Below are 14677 nucleotides of genomic sequence, written 5' to 3' on the forward strand. Positions count from 1 at the left end.
CTCGTGTCTCTAGCTGCATATGTAGCAGAAGATGGCCTAGTCAGCCATCATTGGGAAGAGAGACCCCTTGGTCTTGCAAACTTTATATGCCCCAGTATAGGGGAACACCAAGGCCAAGAAGGGGGAGTGGGTGGGTAGGGGAGGGGGGTATAGGAGACTTTGGGGATAGCATTTGAAATGTAAATGAAGTAAATACCTAATAAAAATTGGAAAAAAACGAAGCACCCAAAGAACTTAAAACAAACAAACCAAAACAAAACCAATTTAGGTTGTACCCAAGACCAATGAAATAAGTGTCTTTAGAAATGGGGTATTGCTTTTGTAGAAACTACCTTCAGTAGGCTCCTGGTCTCCACAGTACGTACAAAGTTGGGTGCATTTGTATGTTATATGCAAGCACACAAGCACACACAAAGTCCAAGCCTGCTTTGCCGTTTCTCATCATCTATATCTTCTTCAAACTGTTGCCCTAAAGCCAGCCAGAGGAGAAGGAATGCTAAGCAAAGGGAAGAGGGGCCCAGAAGCTGTCAAGGGAGGGGTTAGGGGTTTCTAGCATTTCAGAAGGAATGCAGGCTAGCAGAGTTCCTCTGAGCAGGAGGGCTCAAAGGGCACTCGATTTTCAAACTTCACATGCAGTTTGAAGGCACTACTTATAATAAAAAGTCCTATCTGAGAATCTCTGCTCTCTTTTGAGAACTTCTTATTATGTAGCCCAGGCTAACCTCAGACTGGGGAGTCCTCTGCAATGCAGTGCTGGGATCATAGTTCATCATAGTTGTGAGCCTGGCTGTCCCTCATGTCTGCCTCTCAATTTTTCCCCTCCATCCCTTTTTTGTTCTTTTCTATTTATTAATCTCTGGACCCCTCTGCTCCTGCCTCTAGCATTTCCAATTACTGTTTCTTCCCCAGTCCAACCACTGTGTACCTGTGCATGTGTGTGTATGTATATGTGCAGGCATGTGTGTTTGTGCGTGTGTGTGTGTGTGCGCGCACACACACACACACACACACACACACACTTCTGCCTCACTTCTTCCTGCCTCATGCCCCTTCTGTGTCTCTGTGGCCTGATGGATGGCTCTGCTTCTTTATCTCCATTTCTCTCTCACCCTCAGCATTTTTGCCTCATTTTTTTTTCTGTTTAGTTTTTCACCCTCCAGGACACCTCCCATCTTTCTGCATCTCCCCTCCCCATCTCTCTCTTCCTTTCTCTTTCCCTCCCTGTTCTGTTTTCCCGCTTCTGCTCTCATTCTTTCTCAGTTCTTTCCTTTGGGGTCACATGTTTGTTGATTCAGTATCATTTTTGTGTGTGTCTGTGCATATGTATGTGTATGAGCAACCGTGTCTAAATGATGCCTGGGTTTCTATTTCTTCTCTCTCTCCTCCCCCTCCTTACTGTGTGTATTCTGTTTCTTGTTCTCTCAGTTTCTGTCTTTCTCTTGTGTGTGATCACATACACGCTTGCACCACCTGACCTCCATTTTTTGCCCCAATTAAGTTTATACCCCACAGAGTGGTACCTGCATTTTCTCAGCTGACCGAGCAGCTAAAGGCTGGTCAAGAAACATTTCCAAGGGGTCTGGGGAGCTGGCTCACTTAGTAAAATGTCTGCTGCAGAAGCAGAGGACCTAAGTCTGGATCCCAGCAAGTATGTAAAAAGCTGGGTATGGCAGGGCACACTTGTAGCCCTCACTCACAGTTGAGGAAGCAGATGTAGACAGGAGGATCCCTGGAGCTTGCTGGCCTGCCAGTCTAGCTGAATTGGTAAACTCTAGTTTTGGTGAGATTCTTTCTCAAAAAATAAGGTGGAGAATGAATTGAAGACAGTCAGTGCCAACCTCTAGCCTATACACATGCGCACACTCACCCACACACACACACACACACACACACACACACACACACACACACACATCACTAAACTCTTTGAACACATATGCACATGCTGATACTTCCAAATTTCTCTAAAACACAAGGGGCCTGGAACAAGATGGCTTGGATTTAGAGTGGTTACCGGAGCCACTGGGGTCTGGCTTCCTCTCTGGCTTCAGCCCCTTCATGACACAAATGCTCTCCATAACCAGCTTGACAGGGCCTGGAGGGTTCTGCATGGACTTCACCAGCGTGATGTCAGATGGGTTCAGGGTGTCAAGGGCAGCAAGGGCAGCCTCAAGTGCTGGCATGGCCTCGGCCAGGTCTCCCTCACATTCATTCTGTGAAGAACAGGAACAAAATGAGTAGGTGATCAGTGCCTGGTACCCAGGAAAAGGCAGAGAGGTTCTCTGTGACCAGATGCCCTTCAAGGTCAGAGCCTCCCCCTGAGAGTTCTGTTCTTGAAGGTCTGCCTGGCCCCTCATGGCTGCAGTTTGGATGTCCTAAAAATTTGAGAACGTATTTTTTTTTGTGACCTTAAAAAATGAGCCATTGCTAAAATTAGGACAATAAGTATTTATTTCAAATCTTTTCAAACATTGTTTTTATGTGACATGAGATATTTAACTTTTAGGTATTGTGAAACACATAAAAATTGTTGTAGATTATGCTATTTTTCTATGCTGTATAGCACTAGGATTAATTCTTCCTAATGGACCTAAAGGAACCTTTTCTTTGTGTTTTGATTTTTGCTCATTCACGTTTGTGTGTGTGCACATGCATGCATGCACACTTGCCAATTTAATATTCATTATTTTTTTATTTTACTTATTTGTTTATTTGTGTGCGTGTGTCTACCACAAGAGATCATATGGCTGTTGGAGGACAACTTGCAGGAATCAGTTCTCTCCATGTGGATCTCAGGGACTGAACTCCGGTTGTCGGGCTTACAACAAGTACCTTTAACCTGAGTTACCAGTTCCTATTTGTTAACTTAAACATAAAATCAATATAGTGTAACATCATGCATCTATTACATAAAGCAAAGCACCTATGCTTGTTATAATGTGGATGAACCGAATAAATATCACGTCAAGTGAAAGAAGCCATGTTACGTGGCTCCGTTTGTACGAAGTACCCTGAACAGGCCGGTCCCCAGAGACGGGTGAGTAGTTACCTGGACTTGAGGAGAGGAGGAGTAGATGCTAACGGAATAGATTTTCTTTGGGGGTGATGAAAATGTTCTAGAGGTTCATAGTATTAATATTTGCATGACTTTGTGACTGTACAATTGCACAACTTTTAAAGGAAAGCATTAAAGGTATGTGTATTATATTTTTAAAAAATAAGAGGGCTGGTGAGATGGCTCAGTGGGTAAGAGCACCCGACTGCTCTTCCAAAGGTCCTGAGTTCAAATCCCAGCAACCACATGGTGGCTCATAACCATCCGTAACAAGATCTGACGCCCTCTTCTGGAGTGTCTGAAGACAGCTACAGTGTACTTACATATAATAAATAAATAAAATCTTTTAAAAAAAATAAGAAAGAAAGAAAAAGAAAGAAAGAAAGAAAGAAAGAAAGAAAGAAAGAAAGAAANNAAAGAAAGAAAGAAAGAAAGAAAGAAAGAAAGAAAGAAAGAAAGAAAGAAAGAAAGAAAGAAAGAAAGAAAGCTTGCCACAATAAGACTTCACAACTGAGAGGGCTCTTTTGAGTTAGTTCATAACTCAAATTCTATCATAGAAAAAAAAATTCCAAAAACATGAAATGAGTTAGTTAAGGTCACACACTGGGCAGGTCACAGAGCTGGTTCTTGGAGTCCCACTGGTTCCTGGAGTCTCTTTTAGTGAATTATTTATTAGTTCACTGACTCTTGGGTGAGCACACAGTTATGACTGAAGTGGAACTTCACAGGAGAATGTCAACTGTTTGTTTGTGGCATGGTCTTTTTGTGCATTCCAGAATGTCCTTAAATGTGCTGTGTATCTCAGGCTGGTCTTGAACTCATGAATCCCTCACCTCTGCCTCCTGAATGCTTGTATTATGTGCTGAAGTCATTGTAACACCTGAGTTTATTGTGGATAAGCAAGCAAAATAAAAGGGGATTTTTTTTGTTTTGTTTTGTTTTGTTTTTTTACTTCCTAACAGCTAGCGATCCCTCCACACTTCACCCCTCCACAGAACCTGGCATCTCTGCTCCTTTTCCTAAGGGACAGTTTGGCTTGCAGCTCAGTTTTGCTGCAAGCTGGTTTGTCAGGTGGCTCCAAGGAGCCTCTCACTGTGACATATCTGTAATGGAGATTCTCAATAGTGTCTGTGCATCAGTCACCAAGCATCGCCCGAGAGCATCTCCACCCCGAGATTCTGAGTCACGCAGTCTAGGTGGGGTCTGCATTCTTAACTCCATGGTTGACTCTGTCAGTGGTGCTGTCGAAATCAAAGAACAGGAGGGAATAGGCTTGGTTTTTGCCCTCCTCTCCATGGTCCTGAGCTGTCTCTGTGAGGGGTTGGGATGACAGCTCAGTTGCTAAAGTGCCTTCTGCAAATGTGTGAGGAGCTAAGTTTGTGCCCTGGCACCTTCACACAAAACTGGCCATAGTGGGGCAAAAGCTTATTGCCAGCAGACCTAGCTGAATCAGAGGCCTCCAGGTTTAGTGAGAGGTTTTGTCTCAAAAACTGAAACTGTAGACTGATTGAGGAAAGATATTTGATGTCAAACTTTGGCCTCCACAACACCCATACAAAGATGTGCACATACCCATAATAACAAGTACATATACCACAATACATACCATATACACAATAACAATTACACACACAAATGTGCACACACCTGAACAGACCCTACTACACACACACACACAAACACACACACACACACAGATGTGCACAAACCCACAATAAAAAGCATATATACTACACATACACACCACACATATGAGTATACACACATACAAATGGGCTCACAGCCACAAAACAAGTATATATACTACACAAATACAAAAATGTACATATACAATAACAAGTACCTATATCACACATATTCCCAAACACACTATCTGAAAGATATCTTGGAACAATATTCATGGTACGATATTAAGAGAAAACAAAGTTCTGTGAAAAATCATAATCATATTGTAATTATATCCTTTAACACAATGTGTGGACAGGGGCAAGAAGGAAGTTTCAAAGTAGAGCCAAGACTTTAAAAGGTACCTAAATTGAAATTGTCAAAAAAAATTTTTTTTCATCTGTTGTTATGACCCATAATTGTATGATTAAAATTAAAAATGACACTGGATTGAGTGTCAACAATCTAGGGGACACAAACTATCAGATATTGAGCAAGTATATGTTGATGAAATGAAATCTATGCTGCACTGATTTTGGAAGCTTATCCTCACTAAGGGAGGAGGACATGATTTAGTAGTCTAAGAAGAACTGACTGACTTGTTGTTTGTTTGATGGGTAGATGCAGCAGTCGAGGCTAGCCTGTCTTCGCTGCACGGATGCCAGGATGCCAGACACTTGCCAAGAGTGCCAAGAATTCGCCAGCTCAGGAAACTGCCACACTCGTGATTCGAGTGCTGGGAGCTATCTCCATCTCTTTCAGTCTCCAAATCTTTGCACGAATTCTTCTTGCTCTGTGGGACCTCTGACTTGTGTGTTAGGTCCAGTGTTCTACACGCTCCCATTTTTAGATAGTGTAGAAGAATGGAGAAATGTAGCAGACCCCATGTGGAGAAAGACCGCAGCCCTGAAAACTTCAGGAGGACACTGTCCAAGAAAAGCCTCAGGGAAACTGTGGAGCAAGACTGGGTTTCCCTTCTCCTCCCTGGGTGGTTTCTTTCACCTGACTCACCTTCAGGACTTGCAGGATCTAGGCTCCGATGACACCACATTTGACCTCGCCCTTCCCACTGAAACCCAAGGTGACGGTTTATTGCCCAGGCGTGGCGAGAAGTCCCTGTCAGATCCTCATAAACCTCGCAGCATTGCTCATCTGCCTCCTGACCTAGCAGATTTGCTGCTTTGCCTGAGCTTCAGAGCAGCATCCTGCCTGCCTGGGCTGGTCCCTTCCCAATGGTTCCTATGCTTGGTGAGAAGCTAGGCTAACACACTGAGATGAAGAACAGCTGTTTCAGAGAACCAGCAACGCAGACCTCTAGAGCATGCCACACACTTTTACATACTCTCTACTCATTTGTGAATTTACTTATCTATCTGTGTGAGTATTTTCCTGTATGTATATGTGTGCCACATGTGTGCCCAGGCAGTGTACCACATGTGTGCCCAGTGCCTGGGAAGACTAGGAAAGGGTGTTAGACTCCCCTGGGATTAAAGTTGCTGATGCATGTAAGCCATAGCAACTAGTGCTTTTAGACACTGAGAAATCTCTCCAGTTCACGTGGTTTTTTGTTTTTTATTTTCCTCAGTAACCTCAATCTGTTGATGCAGAAACCGAGGCTAGGAAGGAGCAGAGTCGGCCGTGCACTTTGGCTGCCTGGTTATAGTACAGAATCATAAACGAGCTGTAAAGTCACTCACATCCAGGGGCCAGGGCACTGAGGCAAGAGCAGGCACTGAACTGGATGGAGCTTGCGAGGCTAGAACTCAAAAGCTTCTTACTCCTGAGGATGGGCGCAACCCAAGAAAGCAGAGCCAATGTTGCTAGAGTCCTAATTATTTTTCCCCTAAGGAAAAGCAAAAATTTCAGAATTTTTACTTGACTTGACTTGCATTTTAAAGGTTAACTATTTCTGACTTCGAACAAAACATCCCTGAGTGTGGTTGTGATGCACACACTTACAGTCCTAGTACTCAGGAGGCTGAGGCAGGAGGATCATAAGCTCAAGGTCAGTCTGGGATACCTAGCAAGTCCCTGCCCCAAAATGAGTCAATAGAATCTTCTCTGCATCCCAGGACACATGTGGTCCCCAGCTGCCAGTCTGCAACTTCTGGATTCATGGTCAAATGCCATGGTTTGTGGGTCAAAGAGCTCTTGGTCTGACTCATGCCACTTGGTGGTCATGCAACTTTGGAAACATCTTGTGTCAAGATTTGCTCATATGTCAAGTGGGAATAATCCTGTATGATGTGTATTGTAGTGTACTGTAGGGCTGTAGGATTCAAGAGAATAAGTACCAGGGAATATAATCTCCACAAGGAAAAGGATTTTATTTATCTTATTCATTCCTACTTTCCCTGACTAAAAATGAGCCAGCACAAAGTAGGTGTTTAATTAATATTTGTTAAATTTGAGGAGTGTCTACTATAATCATTTTTACCATAGAATGACAAATTGCCACTAGAATCTGGTTCCTGGTGCCTGGAAGTGGCTATATTTTATGGTTTCTATTATGTCTTCTTTCTGAGCCATTAGCTAAGGCCGCAAGTGAACCAACTTTCACAATCCAGGACATGGTGTTCATTGTGAATTCTGAGAACAGGGAGGGATCAGACCCTCTGAAAAACATCTACCAGAGGTCAGATCTCAGGATTCACTGGAGAGATGCCAATTGGAAGCCCTGTACTTTTCAAGAAAATGACTCATGACCTATTTAGGACAGATGCCAGACATAGGCTGCCTCTTGCTCAAACTCTTGCTTGAAAATGGCTGAAGGGATTCCCTAATTCCTTAAGGCACATGGACAAATGGCTTAGCCAGGTGTCCTGAGCTTTGTCATATAGTCCTGTCAATGATCTGCACAGTTCTGTGAGGCCATTTCACCCTGACCTCAATGCTAGCAACTCTCAGATACTGACGCCTGTCATTTATTAGGTGCCTGTGGCCCTCAAATGGAATCACTTATTGAGAGTGCTGAGACCTATGTGACTGTCATGTCAGTGCTAATGAGGCTCTCTTCTGCTATCTGAATGTGTAGTGATCCCTTCTCAGGACATGGCCAGAAGCACCTACAAATGTGGCCCTCTAGGTTCAATATTCTGCCATCCTAAAAACATTTGCTCCATACCTACACATGTGTTAAGGACAACTGGACAAAAAACATGACAGAGGTGAAGTAGATGGCATGGGGATATTGATAGGCAAAGAGAACAGCCAGTGCAAAAGCCCTGGAGAAGGAATAACCGGAAGGTTATTGTAGCCAGGGCACAGTGAATGAGGAGAAAGTTAACAGATGTGATTATGCTGAGTCCCAAGTTTGACTCAGAGAGGGAGAGAGAAGAGATGGCCCAAGAGCCTTCTTCACTAACTCCTAACTGGTGATTTGGAAAACCCACTCGTCCTTCCCAAGTCTCCCTTGTCTCATCTGCAAGGTGGGCACAGTCACATACATTTAGCAGTGTGGGTTCCCTGTGCCCTTCTCAGCTGGTCATACCTTGATCGCCTGAGAGATGGCAGCAGCAGCATTAGCTTCCTTCTCATCCGCCTGAACCAGAAGTTTCTTGGCATCAGCTTCTTTTGTCTCCAGTTCAATTTTCACCATCATCATCGCTGTATCCTCAGAGGTTTGGATGAGCTGAGGCTGAAGGGCAGTCAGCTCTACCTGCATGACAGCCACCTAGCAAGGAAGAGGGGACAGGAGAGACATGGGATCAGCAGTGTCAGTGCTAAAAATGAAAAGTTGAGAAAAGCAGACTTGGCTCTGTAATACAGGGCAAATGCAGATAGAAAAGGGTGGCTGGTTTTGACATGTCACTGGGCATAGATTTGTTAGCTGGTATTTATGCCCCCAGTCTTTCAATACTTAGTTACTGAGTCCACACTGAGCGTTAGTTTCAAGAGCACTACAAAGCACAGATGGCAAGCAAAAATGTTAATGACATGCTTTCTTCCCTCATTAGGTTTCTGTGCTAGTGTCTGGTACAGGGAGAGAGAGACCAAGTCATAAAACCATTAAAAGCCACTGGTGCGTGTGTGTGTGTGTGTGTGTGTGTGTGTGTGTGTGTGCGCGCGCGCGTGTGTGCGTGTGTGTGTGTGTGTGTGCGTGTGTGTGTATGTGCGTGTGTGTGCATGTGTGTGTGTGTGTGTGTGTGTGTATGTGTGTACACAAGCGCTCACTTGCATTTGGAGGCTAGAGGTTGATGTTAGGTGTCTTTCTTGGCAGACTTGTTGAAGAGAAGGTCACACAAAAGTGGAGTTGCCTATCTGACTAATCTGGCTAGCCGGCATGGGTGCAGAGATCCTCTGGCTCTGCCCCCTACCTGCTGGGATTATAGGTGGGCTGTTATGTCCACCTGGCATTTATTTGAGCTCCGAGAAGCTGAACTTTTGTTCTTACCCTTTTCTGGCAAGTGTTTTACCCCTGGTCCATTTCCATACCCCTGGGTTCTAAAGCTACTTTTAATTTGATTCAATGCAAGCAAGCACACACACACACACACACACACACACACACGCACACGCACGCACACACACACACACACATGGGGGTAGGGGGGAGAGATCCCAGGCTAGCCTTCAACTCACAGACTCTTAAGACTCTTTAGCTCTTAATTCTCCAGCCCCAGTCTCTAAGAGTCTTGAGGTTACAGGTGGGTTCCACCAGGCAAAGAAAGAAGGCACTCACAAGGCTGCAGAAGGAATGTTTGTCTCCCAATGTCTATGTTGAAGTTTAATTCAGAGATAATGATATTTGGCATGGGACCTTTGGAAGTCATTAGGGTTAGATGAGGTCAGGAGAGTGGGAACCTCAAGATGGGATAAATATCCTTAGTAAGAGGAAGAAACGAGATCTGTCCTTTCTACCATGTAAAAACCCATCAAAGTTACTGTCTGGGCTAGGAAGATGGCTCAGCCGGTAAAGGTGCTTGCTCTACAGCTTGACAACCTGAGGCAGACTCTCCAGAATCCATGTAAAGGCAGAAGGAGAGGGTTGGCAAGATACCTAATATTGGGTAAAATCTTTTGCCATCAAGCCTGACAGCCTGAGTTCTAACCCAGAATCACCGTGGATGCAAGGAGCAAAGAGAATCCTGAAAGCTGTCCTCTGGTTTCTATACACAGGCTGCAGCACACACGCCCTCTCCCTGCTCCTACACACATGTACAATGAAAAGAAAAGTGTAAGAAGTAAGCCTGATTTCAGTAATTTATCATCTGACCTCCACATGTATCCTATGGCATGTGAGCGCCAACACACTCATGAGCACATGCGCACACACAGCACATTAAAAATTAAATCATGGGCTGGAGAGATGGCTCGACAGTTAAGAGCACCAGCTGCTTTGCCAGAGGTACTTAGTTCAATTCTCAGCAACCACATGGTGGCTCACAACCATCTATAATGTGTTCTGATGCCCTCTTCTGGCATGCAGGCATACATTGCAGAATCTAACTATTTTTAAAAATGAACTCACAATGTTTCTGTCTCATTGGGAGGAGACCCCCCACCAGCCAGTGGACCTACCATCACCTTGAGCTTGCCTCCTGACCTCTGGAACTGTAAGAAACACAGATTTGTTGTTTCCAGGTTCCTGGGTCAGCCATCGAATACAGCCAACGCCCTTGGAAACAATTCTATCACACATCCTTTGGGTCTGTCTGAGTACCGTCAGTGATGGGGAACTCTTTTTAGGGAACTGTAAGTTTTTAGAAAACCAAATTCACTAGGATTTTTTTTCCCAATGAAGCATTGGAATTTCTCTCCACATACCTTTACTGCCCCCAGGAGCCTCCATTGGAAACCAGACCATGATGGGATAGCCTGATCAGGAATCTGCCCTGGGGTCAAGCTTCTTTGAGTTGTTGTTCAGGTGGGACTTATCATCAGGCTGAATAACCATTGGCATGTCATCTGGCCTCTCTGTGTAGTGTTTCTTTATAACAGGAGATGGCCTGCTAACCTGCTATCATTCCCTTTCAGGTCTATTTTAAATCCCTTTTCTGCCTCTCCAACAACATAGTTTTCTCTTACTTGTCTAGAGGGACTTGAGCTTTCAACATTAGAAACCTAGGACCAGAGCAGTGGAGCCATAGTGTCGTACGGACAGGTCAGACCATTGTAATTTGAGTCCAGGCCTAGCCTTACAAAGCCCTGCTCTTCTCCTATCCAAGGCTTCACAAAGATGCTGCCATTGAGGTCCTAACTGTAAGGGAGTGCCAGTACTCGGCAGTCAGGATAAATGCTACTTTACTGGGTTTGTTTGTTTGTTGATACAAGGAAGCCAGTCCTGGCTGGTCTGGAACTTACTTTGTAGACCATGCTAGCCATGGACTCACCCCTGCTTCAGATTCACCTCTGCTTCCTAAGTGCTAGGATTAAAGGTACATGCCACCATGCTCAGCTTATGCAATATTTCGAGAGACCCAGTTAATGCCAAAACTAAAACCTCCACCAATGAACAAGAGAGTGCAATCTTAAATCCAGACAGGATCACCTGAAGCTGAGATGGAAATGAATTAACTGAGGTCGGAGCCTGCCTTTATCTGATGCCCTCTTACCTTCTGTATCTAGACACACCCAGCGTATCCTGGCCCTTTGTCCCTGTTCAAACACCCGGAAGTGCTTACTTGTGAAGATGCAAATTCCAGTTTCTGCAAGCCTGCCAAGTAGCGGTTCCTAATCATGTCCACCTCTTGTCTCTTGCTATTCAGGAGGGTTTTGAAGGTTAGGATCAATTCAAGGTAAGAGGTGGGGGTCACATAGTTGTGTCTGAGAAGTGTGTTGTAGTAATCAACTGACAGCTTCTTCACGCTCTCCTGGAAGTACTTGCACATGGAGACGACCCTGCCAAGGAGGTCAGAGCAGTCAGTTGGGACCTAACTTCCTACAGAGGAGACCTAGCAGTGCTTTAGTAAGGGACACCAGGGTTCCAGAGGTGCATACAATAGCTGGCCCTCTAGAACCTAGTGAGTGAACAGAGCCAAAGAGAGAGGGATGACCTCTGACCTTTTTATGAATCACCAGGGCTTATGCAAGACGTATCAGGTTTTGGCAGTTTGGAGTAGCCTTCAGAGTGCAGAGTACTTTTCAATTGCATTTTCTTTATTTTCCATGTGTCTATGTGTACATATGCATGCCTGTGCTTGTGACAGCACGCATATGGAGGTCAGAGGACAACTTTCAGGAGTTGGTTCCCTCCTTCTACCATGTAGGTTCTGGGGATTGAACCCAGATTGTCAGGGACTTTTACCTTCTGGGCCCCAGAGGCAGCTGGGATTTCAGCTTGGAATACCTGGGGTGTTGAAATGAAGCTAAAGCTTACTCTGCCCGAATGTTGTCATCAAGCTCCACGTCCTCCAGGAATTTGTTGGCCACCAACTCTAAGGCATCGGTTGGCCAGGACTGGAACCAGTCAATGGTGCAGCAGTTGATGAGTGAAGGGAACATTCTCAGGCGGGTTCTGAAGGTATCCCCGATCGGACTCATGGCTAAGGAAAAATAGGCTCTGTTAGTTCCCTTCCACAAAAGCTTGGTGATGCAAAGAGAAAGTAAAGGTTTGCAAGGGGCAGGCAATGCCTCTGGCTGGAAAATGGGGACGTCGTTGCAAATAACCATGATGAGAGCCTTGGAAACAGAGGAATCGTGGGGAACTTTTATGATGGGGCCTCAATGCATCGTGACAGTCTGTTGTACTAGTCTCCTCTATGCACTCTTGTGCCTTTGTGTCCCTTAGTGGGGACAGGGACATTTGTTCTACCGGTGCTTTAATACAAGGCAGCCGTATTTAGAGGCCCACAGAAGTTGCCCAGGGCTTGTTTCTGACTCCATCTCTGTCCAGCCTCAGATTCTTGGTTCTGCACCTCAAATGCCATTCATTGTTTATTTAATGTTTGGAGGAAGCATGATGGGAAGGTGGAAGTGTGGAGGTCAGTGTGGCTGGAGGAGGCTGGCTTGACATGAGGGTACAGGATGCAGGGGTAGTTTGGTACAAGGCCTTAAAAGATGCAGGCAAGTAAGTTTGTCTTTGATTCCCATCCTAACAGAAAGTGATTATTTTAATTTGCGTTTACATGTACACACACACACACACACACACACACACACCATCAATCTTGTCTGCTATATAGAAAAAAAAAACCACTCTGGATTAATGGATCTGAAAAGTCTAGAATTAACAAGAACAGAGATGGGGAAGGACAGTGCTGGGGTGAGATCTGAGACAACCATGACTGAGCATGAAGGGAACGAGGGCAGAGAAAGGTGAGTACAAGAGAGTGTGAGGCATCCCCTGGCTTTATGTACCCATGTCATTCCTGGAGACCACCGGTGTCCTGTGCCAGATAATATGCTAAGCTCTGATCTTTCTTGAAGAAGTCAGAGAACTAAAGAGATCAGAACAAGCTCATAGTGGTCTGTTTGGGCAAAGATTGATGGCAACTGCCAGAGGAAGTCCAGATTGTGACTGTTGGTCAGTGCCTTGCTTAGGTCAGTTTTGAGGTCAGTAAAGGAAACTGGATTTGGGATACTGAGAAGACCCTAATGACCCCAGAGGACCAAGAACAGACAGAATTTAACTGCTTCTCACCAAGAACAATGTGAAGGTTCTTTCTCACTCTCTCAATAAAGAAATTGTACATAGACAGGGGAGTGGCTTCAACCTTCTCTCCTTCTGTCCTGGCTGCTGTTTGCATCTTTTCCACGAGATCAGCCTTCTCATCAGCTGGGAAGATATTGGGCACATCGCCTGTGTTCAGAAGCATGTTGATGTCTTCCACAAATGACTCATCCTTGATCTGGTTATCCGAGAAGAGGAACACAGTGCTCTTGGTGGCCACTCCTGACTGCAACATTATCTTTTTCAGGTCCTCTCTCCAGTCGCTGTTGGTATAATTCTTTGTGATTTCAATCTGGTATAACTCATAGGAGTTCATGAATGTGGACAGTTTGGTGGCACTCTGCCGCCCACTGCCCCCAATGCCCACCAGGAGCAAGTGACCTTTCTTCTGCTTCAGGACTCTGCAGATCCTGGAGATGTGCTCAATGGCAAACTTGAACATGACCAAAGACATGGGGGCCTTGCTGACACTGTTGAACTCATCCAGATAGTACTCCATCACCGCCGTGAGTCCTCTCAGGTCAATGATCTCGTCATAGATTTTTTGGTCACTTTCTGGCTTCGAATAATCCCCGAAGAAGAGGCTACGGATGTTGTCATCAGTTATCTTCCCAGTGGGTGACAGGTGGATTAGCACCTGTGGGAAGAATAAGTGTCTGCTGAACGCTGCGGCTGTCGCCTAGGCTGGCTGTGGGTATAGGGACAAAGTGAAAGGGAGACTTGACTGTTTTTCCTGAGCACATCTTCCTAAAGATGCTCATCAATAGAAAAAAATTAAATATAATATGTGGATGTGATGGTTTGATCAAAGAACAGGAAAGCAGTCTGAGTGGGGCTAGAGAGCTGGCTGGGTGGTTAAGAACATGTGCAGCGAGACTGAAGCAAAGGCCGTCCAGAGACTGTCCCACCTGGAGATCCATCTCCTATACATTTACCAAACCAGGTTGCTATTGTGGATGCTCAGAAGTGCTGGCTGATAGGAGCCTGATATGGCTGTCTCCTGAGAGGCTCTGCCAGAGCCTGACAAAGGGGTAGATGCTCGAAGCCAACCATTGGACTGAGTGTGCAATCCCCNGTGGAGGAGTTGGNGAAGGGACTGAAGGAGCTGAGGGAGTTTGCATCCCTGTTGGGGGAGCAACAATTTCAACTGTCCAGACCCCTGGAGCTCCCTGGAACTGGACCAACCAAAGAGTACANGTGGAGGGAACCATACCTCCGGCAGTTTATGTGGCAAAGGATGGCCTTGTTGGACATCAGTGGGAGGATCGGCCCATGTTTCTGTGAGTGTTGGATGCCCCAGTGTAGGGGAATGCCAGAGCAGGAAGGCGAGAGTGGATGGGGAAGCA

General features: G+C 45.3%; 1 protein-coding gene across 2 annotated transcripts in view; it reads right to left on the minus strand.

Annotated features, from left to right (window-relative positions):
* Dnah3 (dynein axonemal heavy chain 3) overlaps window positions 1-14677 on the minus strand; it is a 169146-nt gene that overhangs the window by 35456 nt on the left and 119013 nt on the right. For both annotated transcript variants that reach the window (XM_029547398.1, XM_021201455.1), the window contains exons 47-51: window positions 13302-13968; window positions 12039-12204; window positions 11344-11560; window positions 8211-8393; window positions 2015-2213 (exon numbers count right to left, since the gene is read on the minus strand). In XM_029547398.1, coding sequence (XP_029403258.1) covers window positions 2015-2213; window positions 8211-8393; window positions 11344-11560; window positions 12039-12204; window positions 13302-13968 — 1432 coding nt within the window. The remainder of the gene's footprint in view (window positions 1-2014; window positions 2214-8210; window positions 8394-11343; window positions 11561-12038; window positions 12205-13301; window positions 13969-14677) is intronic.

Source organism: Mus pahari, chromosome 1 (genome assembly GCF_900095145.1).
Source record: "Mus pahari chromosome 1, PAHARI_EIJ_v1.1, whole genome shotgun sequence".
Classification (NCBI taxonomy): domain Eukaryota; kingdom Metazoa; phylum Chordata; class Mammalia; order Rodentia; family Muridae; genus Mus; species Mus pahari.